The sequence below is a fragment of the Zootoca vivipara genome, chromosome Z2 (genome assembly GCF_965207765.1).
Source record: "Zootoca vivipara chromosome Z2, rZooViv2.hap1.1, whole genome shotgun sequence".
NCBI lineage: Eukaryota > Metazoa > Chordata > Lepidosauria > Squamata > Lacertidae > Zootoca > Zootoca vivipara.
In genome coordinates, this window is record NC_142585.1 from 46932917 (window position 1) to 46954630 (window position 21714).

At 47.7% G+C, this 21714-nt stretch overlaps 1 protein-coding gene across 2 annotated transcripts in view; it reads right to left on the reverse strand.

Moving 5' to 3' along the window:
* LOC118084239 (uncharacterized) overlaps positions 1-21714 on the reverse strand; it is a 281031-nt gene that overhangs the window by 143443 nt on the left and 115874 nt on the right. For both annotated transcript variants that reach the window (XM_060270659.2, XM_060270658.2), the window contains exons 15-17: positions 20083-20136; positions 18217-18261; positions 8867-8920 (exon numbers count right to left, since the gene is read on the reverse strand). In XM_060270659.2, the coding sequence (XP_060126642.2) occupies positions 8867-8920; positions 18217-18261; positions 20083-20136 (153 nt within the window). The remainder of the gene's footprint in view (positions 1-8866; positions 8921-18216; positions 18262-20082; positions 20137-21714) is intronic.

Consider the following 21714-nt stretch of genomic DNA (forward strand, 5'->3'; position numbering starts at 1 on the left):
GCCCCGGAGAGATTCCTCCACTGCCCGGTAAGCTCCTTGGAGCCCCGAGAGCCAGCGGAGTTGCAGTCGTGGGAGCCATTTTGAGCACAATCACTACCTCCATGGAGCGAAGCTCCAAGCCGACAGCCTGTAAGCGATGGATTCTTCCCCTTATAAAGAAGAGACTTGGACTGAGTAAGTGAAAAATTTATGAATTGGACTTTGCAATTGGTTATGGGATGAGACTTAAAAGGGAAGTCGGTCTCCCCATTTGAGTGCTGGAGGATGCAGTGGAGTAATTAATTGCCCAAAAATTGGCTTTAAAATCTCTCCCTGAAGCAGAGTAAGGGGGAGAGTCGAACTGTGCTTAGATCTCTGCAAAGGACCGTGTTCTGATAAGAGGAAACCCCTCTGGAAATTGGAGTCGGGTCAAAGGAAGGACCGGCTAGCCGCCATTATGTCGTCACAATAGAAAGGAATGTGCCTGCCTTTCGGAGAATGAGAGACTGTGAGCTACCGACAGGCTGCCTACTATTGAATTTGAAGATTGCTCAGCACAGATTTTAAAATTGAACATTAGGAGGAAGATCAAAGAAATATAAGTTGGAACCAGTTGGACAGGACTTTCATTTGGAAACAAAAAACAAAGACAATAATAATACCATTTCCGGCTCTGTCACACTTATGGAAATGGAGAACAACAACAAGATGGAGGAGAAGGTTTGGGATTTGGAGGAAGAAAATATACTGTGGGATTTGATTCTGGAAATTTTTTTGGAAATGAAAGAGGAAATGCTCAACTCTAATGGAAAAACATTAATCTTGGAGGAGAAGACTGCTGAACCAAAAGAACTGAATTTTGAACTACGAGATTTAAACTGTGAAAAATATAAGGAAGAAGAAGAAGAGGAGGAGGAAGAAGAAGAAGAGAAGAAAATCACTGTTCCACCGGTTGGAGGGGAGGAACAGGGATTGGACTTGAGTCGGAAGTCCCCCCAAAAAGGGAAAACCAGTGAGAGGGGGAGGGAAGGATGTAGGTTGGGGTCAGAAAGAAAAGGAGATGGAAGATAAAAAGTTGGGAATACAGCAGGGGGAGAAGCGGGCTGAGCAAGGGATGGATTGGGACAGAGTAGGAGTGGGGTGAAGGTGGAATGTTGATTTATTTCAATTGAGTGGATAAAGACGGTCTGAACCTGGAAAGTTTTAAGGAGCTAGCTGAAATCTCTGGAGACACCGATTCCAAGGGGAAGGGGGGATGAATTAGTTTAAAGACGGGATTAAAGAAGAAGATATAGAAAAGGATGTACGGATATTTTTGGGTAGGGAATAATGGTTTTGAAATTGTATAAAAGTTAAGAGAATTATGATAATATAAGAGAGAAATTAAGAGGATTCTTTTGTAAAGACAAATGTGTAAGAACTAAGAATTAAGGTTTAAAATATGAGGTATGATGTTAAATTAAGATATTTGAAACTTCAAAATTTAGATAGCAAAAAAATGAGCACAAAAGGGTGATGTGAGGAAGTCCGTAGAGTTAAGAAACAACAATGCAGAATGTATCTTTTCCCCCTTTTTTTGTTATTATAAAACCAATAAAAATATTATATTAAAAAAAAAGAGATAAGCTTGGCGAGGTGGAGTATGGCTGGATGGAGGAGGAAGCAGCGGCAGCAGCAGCGAGAGCCATGCGCGCTGGGCCCGCGGAGGTGGTCCGTGTGCCCGGGATTTCGAGGTCATCCTGGCCAAAGAGCTGAGCCCAAGGGAGAAACAACTTTGCCAAGGCTGCTGCTCGCAACTCGAGCCGCCGCCTTGCAGGATTCAGCCTGGGAGGGAGAGGGCGGGGGAGCCGCTTTGCAGGGCTCACTGGGGCACCCCCTAGAGGCCAGGCACCCTGGTAACCCCAAAGGAAAGGACGGCTCTGTGATGTGTCTCCAGCACAGTTGCAGCGCCGCCGAGAGCTCTTCAAGGGCTTCGTCAACTCAGTGGCCATCGTGAAGCAGGACGATTTAATTTTCTTTTTTGCTTCGGTGGGGACAGCTGCCCCCTGCCCCTCACTGGGTACGCCCATGTACTCCAGCCCTAAGTATGACAACTCCCTACAAATTGGCAATATGTTTTGGCACCTGAGGAGAACCCCAAAATTGTGTCCACACCCCCAGCCAGGGAAGAAAGGGTGAGTGAAGATCTACATCAGGCATCCCCCCCCCAAACTACGGCCCTCCAGATGTTTTGGCCTACAACTCCCATGATCCCTAGCTAAGAGGACCAGTGGTCGTGGAAGATGGGAATTGTAGTCCAAAACATCTGGAGAGCCAAAGTTTGGGGATGCCTGATCTATGTCAGGGACAAGGGGGAGGATCAAATCAATCTCACGCAATGGTTGAAGTGGGAATCAGACATGGGCGTACCCAGCATAGGGCATGGGGCAGCAGCTGCCCCCCCAGAAGCAATATATATATAAATAAAGTGAAGATCACGCAGCTCCTCAAGAAGCACAAGGCGGCCGCTGCAGCCGCCGCCGCCGCAGTGTCGCTGGGCCCACTGGCCCTGCTCAGCCCCTGCAGCAACGCCTCGAAGCGGTCATGACTGCAGCCGTGCCTTGCCTTGCCCTCACCTTCACCCTCACCCTCACCCGCCCCGCCACCCCCTCTCGCTCAAAGTCTGCCCCGTGCTCAGCCGGCGACTCCGCTGCCCGTTTCCCTCAAAGCGGGAAAGAGAGACGGCTCTGGAGCAAGTGCCTTGGAAACAAACTCCTCCTAGCAAGGCTGCGGAGCGCAGCGCGGTGAGCAGAGCCTGCGCTTGGAAGCGGCACTCCAGGAGCCGAGCCGGGCCAGGAAAGCGCAGTCGCTCGCGCCCCTTGAATGGCAGGAGGCGAAGCGGAGCACTCCGCCAGGCGCCCTTCTCTCTGCCGCCGCCAGCCAGGGATTAATTGAGCATCCTGAGAGGTGATTGGCTGGAGTCTTGGGAGGCATTTGCATGCACACCAGAGCTGAGGGAGGGAGGCTCCCCCTTGGATTTCTTTTCCCCTTCCCCGCCGAGGGAGGCTTCTTGTGGCTTACTCTCCCCATCACTCCTCCCTCCCCTCCCCATGCAGCGGACCCTCGATGATTTGGAATGAGCAGCCGAGGGAATGAGACCCAGCGCAGCTCGCCGCTGTCCCTAGGATCCATCCAGGTGGCTCCCGGGGAAGAGGCACCGGCAGCTGGCTATGGGGCAGCGATCCAGCCCTGGGAGCAGCACAAGCACCGGTCAGAGGAACCTGCCAGTAGACTAATGAGGGGGGGAGTGGTGGGGTGTTTGGAGGCTGCAGTTCTGGTCTGTTTGCACTTCTTTGGGAGGATCGCGGTGTCGTCGGGCCTGCTGGCCCACATTGCCACCCACTTTGTGGCCCCTCCCCTCATCGTGCCTTGGCCCCGCCCTAAACACCCATGGCTCCCCCCCTAGTTTTGATCCTGGGTACGTCCATGGAATCAGGGGTGGGGAAAGGGCCTGCTCTGAATCATCATGGGTAGATGCAGAGCCCCAAAGACCCCAGAGGGTATTCCCCCTGCCATTTCCTCCCTAGGGGTGGGAGGAGGCCAGCAGTGTCTCCTATTCACCAAGAGGTTGCTATGGAGCAGGGCCGTCTCTAGGCCTGGGTTGGGTGGTGCAATGCGCCAGGGCGCCTGGCTACCAGGGGCGCTGCTGCACCCACCAGACAGCTGATGTCTGAGCCCTATGGCTCCACCGCTGCAGCCTCTCCTTTGGCCGCGGGAATCCCCTCAGCTGATGTCGCCTGCGGGAGCGGTGGTGGCAGAAGGGGCTCCCAAGGGGCCTCCTCCACATCTGGTGCCCGCCGCCCCACCTCTGGCACAGGCCGCGGCGTAGCAACCGCCTCCTGCTCCTCTAGCCACTGGGACAGCAGCAAGAGAGTACAGGTGGAGGCGGCGGTTGACCGGTCAGCCGGCCGGGGAACAAGCGGCACACTGTGGGACCCAGAATTCAACGCTTACGCTTGTTTCCTCCGGTGCGGATGGCCGCTCCATGTGGCCTCCGGGCTGGGGAGGTGGTGGGACCTGGGAAGCTGCCTGTGCCCTGGCTGGGGCAGAAAGGGGTCGGCGGTGTGACCTGGCAGTGGGACACCGTGCAGCAGGTGAGGGGCCCTGGGGACCCTGAGCGAGGGTGAGAGAGAGCAGCTTGGAGAAATGGAGGGACCTTTGCACCACGGCGCAAGATTTGCTTAAGGCGGCCCTGCTATGGAGGTAGCATGTGGGGGGGGGGGAGAGTCTGCCAAGGAGGCAGCAGATCAGCCTCCAAGGATCTCACTGCAGCAGTGAGTACAGTGATACCTCGCAAGACGAATGCCCTGCAAGACGAATTTTTCGCAAGACGAATGCGTCTTGTGATCTGATGGTGACTCGCAAGATGAATTCGTTTTGTGAAAAATTCATCTTGCGAATCCCGGTTTCCCATAGGAATGCATTGAAATTTAATTAATGCGTTCCTATGGGCAAAAAAAGAAATTTCGATGCATTCCTTTGGGAAACTGTGATTCGCAAGACGTGCTGCTCATGTTCAGGGCGGCGGAAGCAGCGCCCGAAAGGGCTCCTTTTGGTGTGCTGTTCCCGCCACGTCCCCTCGCAACAGTAGGCTTGCTAGCCACTGTTCCAACTGCGCCTAGCAATAGGAGGGGGCGCCGGAGGGATGTTGCACCACGGCGCTGGATACCCTTAAGACAGCCCTGCTTAGGCCCCAGATAGTAGAATCATAGAATCATTGAGTTGGAAGAGACCACAAGGGCCATCCAGTCCAACCCCCTGCCAAGCAGGAAACACCATCAAAGCATTCTTGACAGGTGGCTGTCAAGCCTCCGCTTAAAGACCTCCAAAGAAGGAGACTCCACCACAGTCCTTGGCAGCAGGTTCCACTGCCGAACAGCTCTTACTGTCAGGAAGTTCTTCCTAATGTTTAGGTGGAATCTTCTTTCTTGTAGTTTGGATCCATTGCTCCGTGTCCGCTTCTCTGGAGCAGAAGAAAACAACCTTTCACCCTCTTCTATATGACATCCTTTGATATATTTGAACATGGCTATCATATCACCCCTGAACCTTCTCTTCTCCAGGCTAAACATACCCAGCTCCCTAAGCCGTTCCTCATAAGGCATCGTTTCCAGGCCTTTGACCATTTTGGTTGCCCTCCTCTGGACATGTTCCAGCTTGTCAGTATCCTTCTTGAACTGTGGTGCCCAGAACTGGACACAGTACTCCAGGTGAGGTCTGACCAGAGCAGAATACAGTGGTACTATTACTTCCCTTGATCAAGATGCTATACTCCTATTGATGCAGCCCAGAATTGTATTGGCTTTTTTAGCTGCTGCATCACACTGTTGACTCCAGACACCAGACATACTGACCAGGCGAATGAGATTCCCCAGCCACTATTACCAGTTCTTTAGATGGTTGAACAATTCATTGTAACGTTTTATTATTGCAGCTTTTATTGGTAACCATGTCGGTAGTCAGTGAATGAAAAGGGGCCTCAAAATTAGATGTGTGCACTTTCATAGAAAATGGAACAAGGTGGTCAATAACATGAAAAGACAATGCTGATATAATAGCGTTAGTAAAAGCATCAGTAAGGTAAAGGTAAAGGGACCCCTGACCATGAGGTCCAGTCGTGACTGACTCTGGGGTTGCGACGCTCATCTCGTGTTATTGGCCGAGGGAGCTGGGTCATGTGACCAGCATGACGAAGCCGCTTCTGGCGAACCAGAGCAGCACACGGAAACGGCGTTTAACTTCCCTATTTATCTACTTGCACTTTGAGGTGCTTTCGAACTGCTAGGTTGGCAGCAGCTGGGACCGAGCAACGGGAGCTCACCCCGTCGCAGGGATTCGAACCGCCGACCTTCTGATCGGCAAGCCCTAGGCTCTGTGGTTTAACCCACAGCGCCACCTGCATCCCCAATAGCAACAGGAGCTCACCCCATTGTGGGGATTCGAACCGCCAACCTTCCGATCGGCAAGCCCTAGGGGTCAGTGGTTTAGACCACAGCGCCACAAAGCATCAGTACTAAATTGATAAAAATGGGTTGGTAAAAAAAAATATTCTTGGTCCAAAGGACTGTCGGAACAATTCCATTCTCAAAAGACATCTAAAAGAAAATAGGGGCAATTCCTGCCAAATGTATTTGCAGAGAGTTCCACAGGACATGACCTGCCATGTTAAAAGCTCCACCCCCCAAAAAAAATGTCCCGTCAGAGGATCTAATTGATTAAGGTGAAACATTGTTAATATAATTATTATTAATCATGAAAATAATCTGCTTATTTGTATGCATGCTCCTTTTTCATAAAATTGTGTCCAAAGGGGCTCACAACAACACATCAAACAATAAAGAAAGCAGTTCAGAAATAATAATGAATACCCGTTTTACAAATAGCATGCACACAGATGAGTCATGGCGGTCTAATAGCTATGACTTGAATCATAGCATCATAGAATCATAGAGTTGGAAGAGACCACAAGGGCCATCCAGTCCAACCCCCTGCCAAGCAGGAAACACCATCTTGTGGGGTGCCTCAGGGTTCCGTCCTCTCGCCCCATGCTTTTTAACATCTATATGAAGGCGCTGGGAGAGATCATCAGGGGGTTTGGGCTGGGTGTTCATCAGTATGCGGATGATACCCAGCTCTACCTCTCTATCCAATCAGAACCAGTGAAGGCGGTGAAGGTCCTGTGTGAGTGTCTGGAGGCGGTTGGAGGTTGGATGGCGGCTAACAGATTGAGCTTGAATCCTGACAAGACAGAAGGACTGTTTGTGGGGAACAGGAGGAGGGCAGGTGTGGGGGACTCCCTGGTCCTGAATGGGGTAACTGTGCCCCTGAAGGACCAGGTGCGCAGCCTGGGAGTCATTCTGGACTCACAGCTGTCCATGGAGGCGCAGCTCAACTCTGTGTCCAGGGCAGCTGTCTATCAGCTCCATCTGGTACACAGGCTGAGACCCTACCTGCCTGCAGACTGTCTTGCCAGAGTGGTGCATGCTCTAGTTATCTCCCGCTTGGACTACTGCAATGTGCTCTATGTGGGGCTACCTTTGAAGGTGATCCAGAAACTACAACTAATCCAGAATGCGGCAGCTAGAGTGGTGACTGGTATCTGGGCTTTTACGTTCTTTGATGGAGAATGTGGGGAATCCCTTTCTGCCTGAAGGCCATGTTCCTTTCTGGGTAACTTTCTAAGGGTAAGGTAGGAAAGAAGCAAGAGTGGGCGGAGCCACTAATGTGAATATTTCTTTTTTCTTTTTTCCAAATAATTTTTATTCATTTTATACCACATACAAATATCAAAAATATAAAAAATAAAAGAAAAAAGAGGGGGGGGGGAAAGAATCCAATATCAGAGGAGGAAACAACACCAAAGCATTCCTGACAGATGGCTGTCAAGCCTCCGCTTAAAGACCTCCAAAGGAGACTCCACCGCACTCCTTGGCAGCAAATTCCACTGCCGAACAGCTCTTACTGTCGTCAGGAAGTTCTTCCTAATGTTGAGGTGGAATCTTCTTTCTTGTAGTTTGAATCCATTGCTTCGTGTCCGCTTCTCTGGAGCAGCAGAAAACAACCTTTCTCCCTCCTCTATATGACATCCTTTTCTATATTTGAACATGGCTATCATATCACCCCTTAACCTTCTCTTCTCCAGGCTAAACATACCCAGCATCCTAAGCCGTTCCTCATAAGGCATCGTTTCTATGCCTTTGACCATTTTGGTTGCCCTCTTCTGGACACGTTCCAGCTTGTCAGTATCCTTCTTGAACTGTGGTGCCCAGAACTGGACACAGTACTCCAGGTGAGGTCTGACCAGAGCAGAATACAGTGGTACTATTACTTCCCTTGATCTAGATGCTATACTCCTATTGATGCAGCCCAGAATTGCATTGGCTTTTTTAGCTGCTCCATCACACTGTTGACTCATGTCAAGTTGGTGGTCCACCAAGACTCCTAGATCCTTTTACCATGTACTGCTCTCAAGCCAGGTGTCTCCCATCCTGTATTTGTGCCTTTCACTTTTTTTTTTTTTTGCCCAAGTGTGGTGCTTTACATTTCTCCTTGTTAAAATTCATCTTGTTTGCTTTGGCCCAGTTGTCTAATCTGTGAAGGTCATTTGGAAGTGTGATCCTGTCCTCTGGGGTATTAGCCACCCCTCCCAATTTGATGTCATCTGCAAACTTGCTCAGGATGCCCTCAAGCCCATCATCCAAGTCATTGATAAAGATGTTGAAGAAGACTGGGCCCAAGACAGAACCCTGTGGCACCCCACTAGTCACTTCTCTCCAGGATGAAGAGGAGCCATGGATGAGCACCCTTTGGGTTCGGTCAATCAGCCAGTTCCAAATCCACTGAATGGGAGCATTGTCTAGCCCGCATTTTACCAGCTTCTTTACAAGAATATCATGGGGCACCTTGTCAAAGGCTTTGCTGAAATCAAGATAGGCTATATCCACTCTCGCTAGTGCAGTTCTTTTCAGATGAATGGAGGGCACAGGAAGGGAGCAGGGAGAGATGCCGTTCTGAACACTGCTAAGGTCATTTGGAAATGTGATCCTGTCCTCTGGGATATTAGCCACCCCTCCCCATTTGGTGTCATCAGCAAACTTGCTCAGGATGCCCTCAAGCCCATCATCCAAGTCATTGATAAAGATGTTGAAGAAGACTGGGCCCAAGACAGAACCCTGTGGCACCCCACTAGTCATGAAGAGAGGGTAATTTTGGTAATTTGATATAAAAAAACCAAGAAGTTTTAATTGGAAGGAAAGTGGGTTTGGAGTGCAATAATGTCACCAAGGGCGGGTGGTGGGTGGGAATCAGGTGAAGCAATGCCTCAAGATTTATATTTAAAATCAGTTACCTTGTCTCCTTGGAATCCAGCGTCTCCTGGAACACCGGGCACTCCCTGATCACCCTGAACACATACCACCAAAGAAAGTTACAACAGACGTCATATAATAATAATATTATTATCCCCCAGAGTGGCTGGGGGAACCCGACCAGATGGGTGGGGTATAAATAAATTATTATTATTATTATTATTATTATTATTATTATTATTATTATTATCAATAATAATAATAATAATAATAATAATAATTTATTTATACCCTGCCCATCTGGCTGGGTCTCCCCAGCCACTCTGGGTGGCTCCATGCAAATATTAAAAACAGTACAGCATCAAACATTAAAAACAGATATTCCCGAAACAGGGATAAAACACATGCCCACGTTTATAGAAAAGGACTTGGTTTTACTGGAGCAGCAGAAATGTCTTTTCCAGGCTTGTTCAAGGCAGGCTTGGTGGCAAACAAAAACAAAAACTGAGAGCAGAACAGGACTTCTAAGTGAAGTGGGCCATTTCCCCACACCAATGACAGGAGGACAGAACTCATCACAAGGTCCTTCCTTGACGAATCACCAGTCAATTAATGGTGCACAAAAGTGCTTATATGTTGGTCTAAACCCATTCTGAATTGGTCCAGCCCCTTTTCCCGAACCATCCAAGTTGGCGAGTGACATCCTCCTCATTCCTCCTTATCCCTTGTAAAGGATGAGCTTCTCCGTTGCAACTAGTCATAAGGGCTGCACTACAGTGGTTGTTGTTTAGTTGTTTAGTCGTCTCCAACTCTTCGTGACCCCATGGACCAGAGCACGCCAGGCACTCCTGTCTTCCACTGCCTCCCGCAGTTTGGTCAGACTCATGTTCGTAGCTTCAAGAACACTGAAGGAAATCAGGGCTGATTTCCTTCAGAATGAACAGGTTTGATCTTCTTGCAGTCCATGGGATTCTCAAGAGTCTCCTCCAGCACCAAAATGCAAAAGCATCAATTCTTCAGCGATCAGCCTTCTTGATGGTCCAGCTCTCACTTCCATACATCACTACTGGGAAAACCATAGCTTTGACTATACGCACCTTTGTTGGCAAGATGATGTTTCGGTTTTTTAGATGCTGTCTAGGTTTGTCATCGCTTTTCTCCCAAGAAGCAGGAGTCTTTTAATTTCGTGGCTGTTGTCACCATCTGCAGTGATCATGGAGCCCAAGAGTAAAATCTCTCACTGCCTGCATTTCTTCCCCTTCTGTTTGCCAGGAGGTGATGGGACCAGTGGCCATGATCTTGGTTTTTTTGATGTTGAGCTTCAGACCATCTTTTGCGCTCTCCTCTTTCACCCTCATTCAAAGGTTCTTTAATTCCTCCTCCCTTTCTGCCATCAAGGTTGTGTCATCAGCATATCTGAGGTTGTTGATATTTCTTCCAGCAATCTGAATTCTGGCTTGGGATTCATCCAGTCCAGCCTTTTGCGTGATGAATTCTGCACTTCTTCTATTGCCAGAGAACAGACTAAATCCCAGACATTTACTATTCATTTGATAACTCCCCCCCAGGCACCGTTTTAGCCCCATCCCCAGACATTACCGGGATTTTCTGGTTTATATGGAGACCCTACTGTAGTGCAAGAAGATCAAACCTATCCATTCGGAAGGAAATCATTCCTGAGTGCTCAATGGAAGGACAGATCCTGAAGTTGAGGCTCCAATACTTTGGCCACCTCATGTGAAGAGAAGACTCCCTGGAAAAGACCCTGATGTTGGGAAAGATGGAGGGCACAAGGAGAAGGGGACGACAGAGGACGAGATGGTTGGACAGTGTTCTCAAAGCTACGGACATGAGTCTGACCAAACTGCGGGAGGCAGTGGAAGACAGGAGTGCCTGGTGTGCTCTGGTCCATGGGGTCACAAAGAGTTGGACATGACTAAACGACTAAAGAACAACAGAAAATTGGAGATGTGTATAAGATCCTCCACCAGCAGAGCCAAGATGCAGTTGCATCGATCCTGCAACACTTTGGTGGAAGGAGAGAGGCATCAGGTCGTGCCAAGCAGGATGTGGGATGCCCTCAAAACCTGCAAGTGCTTCTCCCAGAACTCTGCAAGTCAGCAAGAAGCAGCAGATGGAACAAGTTAGGTCCCGGGATGCTGATCTCATCTGGTTTGAGTTAATAATTCGGAAAAGCTTGCTGGCTCCTGGCAGGACAGAGGACATTTGGAGTGCCATGCTGTTGCTGCTGCTGAGCCAGCATCTTGGGCTTCATAGAATAATAGAATCCTAGAGTTGGAAGAGACCATGAGGGCCATCCAGTCCAACCCCCTGCCAAGCAGGAAACACCACCAAAGCATTCTGGACATATGCCTGTCAAGCCTCCGCTTAAAGACCTCCAAAGAAGGAGAATCCACCCCACTCCTTGGCACTAAGTTCCACTGCCGAACAGCTCTTACTGTCAGGAAGTTCTTCCTAATGTTGAGGTGGAATCTTCTTTCTTGTAGTTTGAATCCATTGCTCCGTGTCCGCTTCTCTGGAGCAGCAGAAAACAACCTTTCACCCTCTTCTATATGACAACCTTTGATATACAGTGGTGCCTCGCTAGACGAATGCCCTGATAGACAAAAATTCCGCTTAACGAAAGAATTTTCTGATCGGAGGTTGCCTCGCTATATGACGAGATTTTCTATGGCCACCGCTTCGTCTTGCGAAGCGTGGCCATAAAAACCTCCAATCAGAAAATCAGGGCATTCATCTAGCGAAAGGGGAACCAGCTGTAGCAAGGGAAGAAGGCAAAGGAAGCTCAGCTGAGAGGCGCTGACAGCTGTCACCGCCTCTCAGCTGATCTCCCTTTGCCTTCTTTCCCTGATGCAGCTGGTTCCCCTTTGTGTTCCGCTGGCAGAGACCAGCGGAACACAAAGAGGAACTAGCGGGGGAGGAACTAGGTGTCCGCCTGCTTGCCTTCGCCGAGGCGGCGCTTTCTTGGCGAAGGCAAGGGGGCGGGCTAGGTAGGTGTCCCACGCTTGCCGGCATGGAGCGCGGTTTCGGAGGTCTCCGAGGCCGCGCTCCATGTCGGGGGAGGCAGGCAAGACGCGGCGGCGGGGGAACGTCTTTCCCCGCCACCGCGTCTTGCCACGCACAGCCGGCATGGAGCGCGGTTTCGGAGGTCTCCGAAGCCGCGCTCCATGTCGGGGGAGGCAGGCAAGACACAGCGATGGGGGAACGTCTTCCCCTACCACCGCGTCTTGCCGCGCACTGCCGGCATGGAGTGTGGCTTCGGAGGTCTCCCGAAGCCGCGCTCCATGTCGGGGAAGGTCTCCCCCCGCCGCCGCTTCTCACCGCTTCTCGCCGACATGGGGCTTGGCAGAGGTGGGGGAAAGGTGCAGGATCGTTCCTTCGCCTTTTCCCCACCCCGCCCGACAGAGCAGGATCCGACGAAGCTTCTGAAGCTTCGTCCGATCCAGCTCTGTCGTTGGCAGCAGCGGCGCTTGCTCTCTTGGCTCGGGGAAGCGCCTGCCTGCCTTCCCCGAGCGAAGAGAACAAGCGCCGCCGCCGCCACGAGTTCCCCCCCGGAGCCCATAGGAACACATTAATTGACTTTTAATGCATTCCTATGGGAAACGGTGCCTTGCTAGACGAAATTTTCGTAGGACGAATTGAGTCCTGGAACAAATTAATTTCGTCTAGCGAGGCACCACTGTATTTGAACATGGATATCATATCACCCCTTAACCTTCTCTTCTCCAGGCTAAACATACCCAGCTCCCTAAGCTGTTCCTCATAAGGCATCGTTTCCAGGCCTTTGACCATTTTGGTTGCCCTCTTCTGGACATGTTCCAGCTTGTCAGTATCCTTCTTGAACACACTGTTGACTCATGTCAAGTTTGTGGTCTACCAAGACTCCTAGATCCTTTTCACATGTACTCTCAATTCAGGTGTCTCCCATCCTGTATTTGTGCCTTTCATTTTTGTTGCTCAAGTGTAGTACTTTCTCCTTGCTAAAATTCATCTTGTTTGCTTTGGCCCAGTTGTCTAATCTGTTCAGGTCATTTTGAAGTGTGATCCTGTCCTCTGGGGTATTAGCCACCCCTCCCAATTTGGCGTCATCTGCAAACTTGCTCAGACCCAAGGGATACTTCCCTGCCTGTCTGGAGCCCAGTAAAGTTGGGGTTCTGTGCTGACCCGGAAACTACAACTAATCCAGAATGCAGCAGCTAGACTGGTGACTGGGAGCGGCCGCCGAGACCACATAACACCGGTCTTGAAAGATCTACACTGGCTCCCAGTACGTTTCCGAGCACAATTCGAAGTGTTGGTGCTGACCTTTAAAGCCCTAAATGCCGTTGGTCCAGTATATCTGAAGGAGCATCGCCACCCCCACCGTTCTCCCCGGACACTGAGGTCCAGCACCGAGGGCCTTCTGGTGGTTCCCTCGCTATGAGAAGCCATGTTACAGGGAACCAGGCAGAGGGCCTTCTTGGTAGTGGCACCCACCCTGTGGAACGTCTTCCCCCCAGATGTCAAAAAGAAAATTAACTACCAGACTTTTAGAGGACATCTGAAGGCAGCCCTGTTTAGGGAGGCTTTTAAATGTTTAATTGATTGTTTTATTTTATTTTTCTGTTGAAAGCCACCCAGAGTGGCTGGGGGAACCTGGCCAGATGGGCAGGGTATAAATAAATAATAATAATAATTATTATTATTATTATTATTATTATTATTATTATTATTAGCAACCTACTGAGGAACACACTCCGGTCAAGCAGAAGCAGTCAAGGGCTTCTGTAGTTGGTCAAGGCTGGGTGAGGGGTGTGGCCTAGTGACATACCTGCCAAGTCTCCCACTGAAAAATGCGGGAACAGCAGCGGCGCGACACTGAAAGTTGCGTAGAAGCAACTTCCCGGGCCGCTCTGCCCATGTGTGGGCATCGGAAATAGGGCAGAGCGGCACCGGAAGTCGCTTCTTCGCGTGCCTGGCGGCCATCTTGGTGGGGGCCGCATGCGGCCCCCACCAAGATGCCCCCCCCACCATGCGGCCCCCACCAAGATAGCCACCGCCATGCGGCCACCACCAAGACGGCCCCCACCATGTGGCCACCACTAAGATGGCCACCGCCTTAATTAAGGAAAATGTGATAAAATGATACATAATGGTTTAGAATTAAAAATAAGTATAGAGTCGGTCTATCTATAAACATCTATTAGGGGTCACGAAGAGTCGGACATGACTAAATGACTAAACAACAACAACATAGATAGAAAATATGATAATAGATTAAGAAATAGAAATTGCTAAAGAGGATTTGCAGTAAATCGCAGTATGGGTGGCTCGAGGATGTCACCTTAAAATGATTAGAAAAGAAGTTAAGTTTATGGAATCTTGTATTTTTGTTGTTGTGGTTTATTTGATCCTGTTTTTTTCCTGTTTTGTATTTGTGTATTGTACATGTAGTGTTTTGTTTCTAATAGATGTTTATAAAATTAATAAACAAAACCTGGGGGGGAAACCAAGATGGTCGCCGGGCCTGCGTCGAAGCGACTTCCGGTGCCGCTCTGCCCTATTTCCGGTGCCCACACACGGTCAGAGCAGCACCCAAAAGGGAGGCTCCCTGGCAGGTAGGAAATCCGGGGGATTTCCGGGATTTTTCTTCCTTCGGGAGAACAGCGGGAAACGAATTAAAATCCGGGGGTTTCACGGGGGTTTCCCGTGAACAGTGGGACACTTGGCAGCTAAGCCTAGTGACCACTCAAAGGGTTTGTCTATCTGATTAGCTACTCTGATATATGGGTTTTTAAATTTTGATGCTTTCCAATCCCATGGGTTTTTAAAGCATTTTGAAGTTACTGGGTATTTTGCTGACTTTTATTCTGTCTTACTTCAAACATTCAAAAGTAATATGGGTGATAATTGGGCCAACGTAATATGGGTGATAATGGGCCAACTTATCGAATGCTCATAGAGGAGGAAGATGGTGTATTTAAAGTAAAGGAATATATAGAAATTAAAAAATATTTAAATAATTGGCTACAATATTTCCAAATTAACCAAAGGTTTCAAATAGATAAAAAAGTTGGATTTGAAAAGGGAAAATCAAAATTGGAAGAAATATTAATTGGCAACAAAGATAAATATACAGTATCACAAATTTATATCAAATGTATTGTTAAAATGGTAAACTGAGGAGGAACTAACTAAAAGTTTTATGATCAAATGGAGCCAGGATTTGGGGAAAATAATTAATTTTCAGAGATGGGAACAATTATAGAAAAGAGATTCAAAATTCACCCCAAATTTTGATCTGATAGAAAATTTATTAAAAATGCAAAACCAATGGCATCTAACGCCGAACAAATTGGTCAGAATGTACCCGGGAGCCAGCAATATTTGTTGGAGATGCCACAAAGATATAGGTACCTATATGCATGCGTGGTGGAACATTTTAGTAATATCAAGGAGTTCTGGGAATTGATATATAAAAATATATATATTGAAGTATTCGTTTAAAAAACAACCAGAATTTTTTTTTACTAGGAATGCTAGGTGACGATATAAAACCCAAGGATAGATGTATAGTGAGTTATGCGACGGCTACAGCTTCGATTATTAATAGCAAAAGCGTGGAAATCACAAGATGTCCCAAATAAGGAAGATTGGTTACAAAAATTATTATCATATTACAATCTCGCAAAAAATAATAATGAGGCTATAAAAGAAGTGAAACCGGAAGAAAGCGAAAGCAATTGGAAATTGTTTACGGACTATATAAATGCATTTGTGGAAAGACCAACTCTTCTCTCAGATGTTTAATGGTTCTAGAAATTAGATTAGCCAGATAAATATTATATTGATATTTGACAATTTAGTTTGTTATACTATAAATTAATCTAGTTTATTACGTTATAAATTAAATAATTATAGAAGGAGTGGTCAACATAGGGTTAGGTACAGAAGTCCAGTTTAGGCTGAGAAGTATGTATAGTATAGTATACTAAAATTGTAATGTAATGTAACTTTTTGTAATTTCTCTTTTTGTTTTTATGTATAAAGGAAATAATTAATAAAGTTTTTAAAAAAATCTTATAAAAAGAAAAAGGAAAAAGTTATTTATTTATTTATTTTAAAATAAAAACAAATTATTGATTATCTATTTTTTTCATTCAGTTTTAGTTGCCAGGTTTTTGGAAACTGCTTTAGGAATGCCACATTCCACAATGGGTAGTGTTCTTAGCAACATAGGCTATACAGATGTCACACCTGCGCAAGGTAAAAGCCCCCTTTTGGGACCTCAAAACTCAGCCAGCAGACCCTGCCGGGCATGCTGGGAAAACAACCTACAGGGGAGGTAGCAAATCATTGCCCTCTAGCAGCGTCTATACTGTTACTGCAGCTAAAAAAAGCTTCCTTGTGTATTTGATGACCCTATACGGTATAATGTTGTATGTATGTGACTCTAAAGCTTGGGTTCAATTTTATATCTGACTACAGATATAATGGTCCAAAAACTGATCAATAAAATTTTTAAAATCATTTTGTGTGTGAGTTTTTTTTATCAAATCTCTTTGAAAGTCAGATTTTATATAATCTTTAATGAAAACTCATCAAATTATTATACAGGGAAATGGGGTTGTAAAAAAGTCATCACCCTAATACTGTATTCTACAAGATGGACCACAACATAAAAATAATGGGTGGGATCCTACTAAGTCATTCTTAAGAGTTGACCTGTTGAAATTAAGAGACTTAAATTTCAATGGGTCTACTCTGGGCGTGGCTAACGTTGGATCTTATCCAATGTATATTTCACTGGGAAATTAGAATTGCAGAGAAAAATTATAGCTAAAAGCATAATCCTGAAGCAGGCATCCCCAAACTGTGGCCCTCCAGATGTTTTGGCCTACAACTCCCATGATCCCTAGCTAAGAGGACCAGTGGTCAGGGAAGATGGGAATTGTAGTCCAAAACATCTGGAGGGCCGAAGTTTGGGGATGCCTATCCTAAAGTCTCTTGATGGAGAACAAATTGGTTGAGGTTGAATCCTGACAAGACAGAATTACTATTTGTGGGGGACAGGAGGCAGGCAGGTGTGGGGGACTCATTGGTCCTGAATCAGGTAACTGTGGCCCTGAAGGACCAGGTGTGCAGCCTGGGAGTCATTTTGGACTCACAGCTGTCCATGGAGGCGCAGGTTAATTCTGTATCCAGGGCAGCTGTCTATCAGCTCCATCTGGTATGTAGGCTGAGTCCCTACCTGCCCGTGGACTGTCTCGCCAGAGTGGTGCATGCTCTAGTTATCTCCCGCTTGGACTACTGCAATGCGCTCTACGTGGGGCTACCTTTGAAGGTGACCCGGAAACTACAACTAATCCAAAATGTGGCTGCTAGACTGGTGACTGGGAGCGGCCGCCAAGACCACATACGTTTCCGAGCACAGTTCAAAGTGTTGGTGCTGACCTTGAAAGCCCTAAACGGCCTCGGTCCTGTATACCTGAAAGAGCGTCTCCACCCCCATCGTTCTGCCCGGACACTGAGGTCCAGTCCCGAGGGCCTTCTGGCGGTTCCCCCGCTGTGAGAAGCCAAGTTACAGGGAACCAGGCAGAGGGCCTTCTTGGTGGTGGCGCCCGCCCTGTGGAACGCCCTCCCATCAGATGTTAAAGAGAAAAACAACTACCCGACTTTTGGAGGACATCTGAAGGCAGCCCCATTTAGGGAGGCTTTTAATCTTTCAGAAATGAGTGTATTTTAATATTTCTGTTGGAAGCCACCCAGAGTGGCTGGGGAAACCCAGCCAGATGGGTGGGGTATAAATAAATTACTATTACTATTACTATTACTATTACTATTACTATTATTACTATTATTACTATTATTATTATTATTATTATTATTATTATTATTATCACAAAATATCTACCTGTGCATATAAAACCCCAAAGGCTGTACCTATCTAAGTTATAAGCAGAATAAACCCACTGAAACCAATTGGCCTAATTAATCATATTCATTAATTTCAACGGATCTACTCTGAGTATACACTAAGTAGTGCTAATGTTGTACACAACCCCCATATTTCTTCCCCAGAAAACCGAAGTGATTTTTGCCACCAAAAATGACAAAACAGCCCTAGATCATATTAAATTGTAAGACATTGCTATATAGATCCATCCCCTTTAATTCTGGGAACCTGTCACAAAACAAGATGGGACCGATCTTGAGAGCGTTAAATCTTTGTTTTTCCAGTATGCTCTAAACTCAGATATACAGATCGGAAAGACTGGCAAACTAAGGGAGTTATAAGTAATGAGGTCCCTAAATATCACACAGTGTGAGGAAAACAGGATCTTGCATGCAGAGAGATAACAACCGTGCAATAAGGGAATATTCAGATCACCTTATCACCTTTCAGTCCACTCTCTCCAGGATTTCCCATCAGCCCCTAAGAAAGAGAAAAGAGAGAGTGAGACCAAAGTGAATGGAAACATTGTCCTTCATTCCAAATCTAAGAGCCATGGAATCATAGAATCATAGAATCCTAGAGATGGAAGAGACCACAAGGGTCATCCAGTCCAACTCCCTGCCAAGCAGGAAACACAATCAAAGCATTTTTGTGTTTTTGTGCTTGGCAGGGGGTTGGACTGGATGACCCTTGTGGTCTCTTCCAAATCTAGGATTCTATGATTCATTCCAGACATATGCCTGACAGTAATTCGTGGTCGGGTCAGCTAGTAGAATCATAGAATCCTAGAGTTGGAAGAGACCACAAGGGCCATCCAGTTCAACCCCCTGCCAAGCAGGAAACACCACCAAAGCATTCCTGACAGATGGCCGTCAAGCCTCTGCTTAAAGATCTCCAAAGAAGGAGACTCCACCACACTTCTTGGCAGCAAATTCCACTGCCGAACAGCTCTTACTGTTAAGAAGTTCTTCCTAATGTTGAGGTGGAATCTTCTTTCTTGTAATTTGAATCCATTGCTCCGTGTCCGCTTCTCTGGAGCAGCAGAAAACAACCTTTATCCCTCCTCTGTATGACATCCTTTGATATATTTGAACATGGCTATCATATCACCCCTTAACCTTCTCTTCTCCAGGCTAAACATACCCAGCTCCCTAAGCCGTTCCTCATAAGGCATTGTTTCCAAGCCTTTGGACATTTAGGTTGCCCTCTTCTGGACACGTTACAGCTTGTCAGTATCCTTCTTGAACTGTGGTGCCCAGAACTGGACACAGTACTCCAGGTGAGGTCTGACCAGAGCAAAAGACAGTGGTACTATTACTTCCCTTGATCTAGATCAGGCATCCCTAAACTGCGGCCCTCCAGATGTTTTGGCCTACAACTCCCATGATCCCTAGCTAACAGGACCAGTGATCGGGGAAGATGGGAACTGTAGTCCAAAACATCTGGAGGGCCGAAGTTTTGGGATGCCTGATCTAGATGCTATACTCCTTTTGATGCAGCCCAGAATTGCATTGGCTTTTTGAGCTGCTGCATCACACTGTTGACTCATGTCAAGTTTGTGGTCTACCAAGACTCCTAGATCCTTTTCACATGCAGTGCTCTCAAGCCAGGTGCCACCCATCCTGTATTTGTGCCTTTCAATTTTATTTTATTTTGCCCAAGTGGAGTACTTTACATGTCTGCTTGTTCAAATTCATCTTGTTTGCTTTGGCCCAGTTGTCTAATCTGTCATTTGGAAGTGTGATCCTGTCCTCTGGGGTATTAGCCACCCCTCCCCATTTGGTGTCATCTGCCAACTTGCTCAGGATGCCCTCAAGCCCATCATCCAAGTCATTGATGAAGATGTTGAAGAAGACTGGGTTCAAGACAGAACCCTGTGGCACCCCACTAGTCACTTCTCTCTAGGATGAGGAGCCATGGATCATATTGATCAACATATTCCATGGTCTTCTAATTTGTGGCTTGGAGTTGTGCTCCACCTTTACAGATCACAAGATACACTTCTGCATGCAGAACAAATGGTTGGTCCTGGGTTCAAGGGAACCCTAAAGAAAGAAGAATGTGACAAAAGGGAGCCTAGCTCAGACGATTTGAAAAACATATAAAGCTGGCTTCTACTTTTGGCAGGCAAGTCATTGCGGCTGTCTCCCCACCGGTTGTCTACTCTGACCAACAGCTGCTCTTTGAGGATTTCCCCATCACCTGCTACCTGGTCTTTGAGTGGCAATGCTGGGAGTCAAACCTGGGACCTCGTGTTCTGCACCACTGAGCTATGGCCTCTGCTTATTGGAAGTCAGTCACCTTTAATCCTTTTGGTCCTGGGAAACCTATCGGTCCAACTGCACCCATATCGCCCTGGTGAGAGAGAGAGAGGGAGAGAGGAGAAAAAGAGAGAAGTGAGGCTTAGGAATGGAGGACAACAAAGCCTTCTGCCTCCTCTGAAGGCTACCTAAAGTTTGCTGCTAAGCAGTTTACTGCCAAAGCGGAACATTCAGGCCACAAGGACTAGAAACCATAGCTGCCAAGACTCCCGTATTCCCCGGGCAGAACAATGGGGGTGGAGACGCTCCTTCGGGTATATAGGACCGAGGCCGTATAGGGAAGGGACCCCCAAACTAAGGCCCGGGGGCCAGATGTGGCCCAATCACCTTCTAAATCTGGCCCGCGGACAATCTGGGAATCAGCATGTTTTTACATGAGTATAATGTGTCCTTTTTATTTAAAGTGCATCTCTGGGTTATTTGTGGGGCCTGCCTGGTGTTTTTACATGAGTAGAATGTGTCCTTTTATGTAAAATGCATCTCTGGGTTATTTGTAGGGCATAGGAATTCGTTCATTTCCCCTCCCCCACAAATATAGTCCAGCCCCCCACATAGTCTGAGGGACAGTGGACCGGCCCCCTGCTGAAAAAGTTTGCTGCCCCATGGTTTAGGGCTTTCAAGGTCAGCACCAACACTTTGAATTGTGCTCGGAAATGTACTGGGAGCCAATGTAGGTCTTTCAAGAGCGGTGTTATGTGGTCTCAGCGGCTGCTCCCAGTCACCAGTCTAGCTGCTGCATTCTGGATTAATTGCAGTTTCCGGGTCACCTTCTAAGGTAGCCCCACGTAGAGCGCATTGCAGTAGTCCAAGCGGGAGATAACCAGAGCATGCACCACTCTGGCGAGACAGTCCGCAGGCAGGTAGGGTCTCAGCCTACGTACCAGATGGAGCTGATAGACAGCTGCCCTGGACACAGAATTGACCTGCGCCTCCATGGACAGCTGTGAGTCCAAAATGACTCCCAGGCTGTGCACCTGGTCCTTCAGGGGCACAGTTACCCCATTCAGGACCAGGGAGTCCTCCACACCTGCCCGCCTCCTGTCCCCCACAAGCAGTACTTCTGTCTTGTCAGGATTCAACCTCAATCTGTTAGCCGCCATCCACCCTCCAACCGCCTCCAGGCACTCACACAGGACCTTCACCGCCTTCACTGATTCTGATTTGAAAGAGAGGTAGAGCTGGGTATCATCCGCATACTGATGAACACCCAGCCCAAACCCCCTGATGATCTCTCATAGAGGGTCCTTGCAAGAAAGCGCTGGGTTCACAAAGCAGGCCTGGGTCACGCAGCTTGGAGGGATGTGGCCAGCTCTGGTTACTGCTCACACCTTGCTCCACTTGTGGAGGAACAGCACTCAATGCCAGCACTCAATGCCAGCAAGAGATAACTGTGTACCAAGCCCCTAAGGACATCCAGAACCAAGAGGAGGGAAGGGGCAAAGTCAACCACGAGGGGTGTTATGCTGAGCATCAGCAGAAAGGTCTCTAGTGTGGTGTTAATGCTCAGAGTGCTGGACTAAGACATAGAATCATAGGGCCGTCCAATCCAACCCCCTGCCAAGCAGGAAACACCACCAAAGCATTCTTGACATATGGCTGACAGCAACGCGTG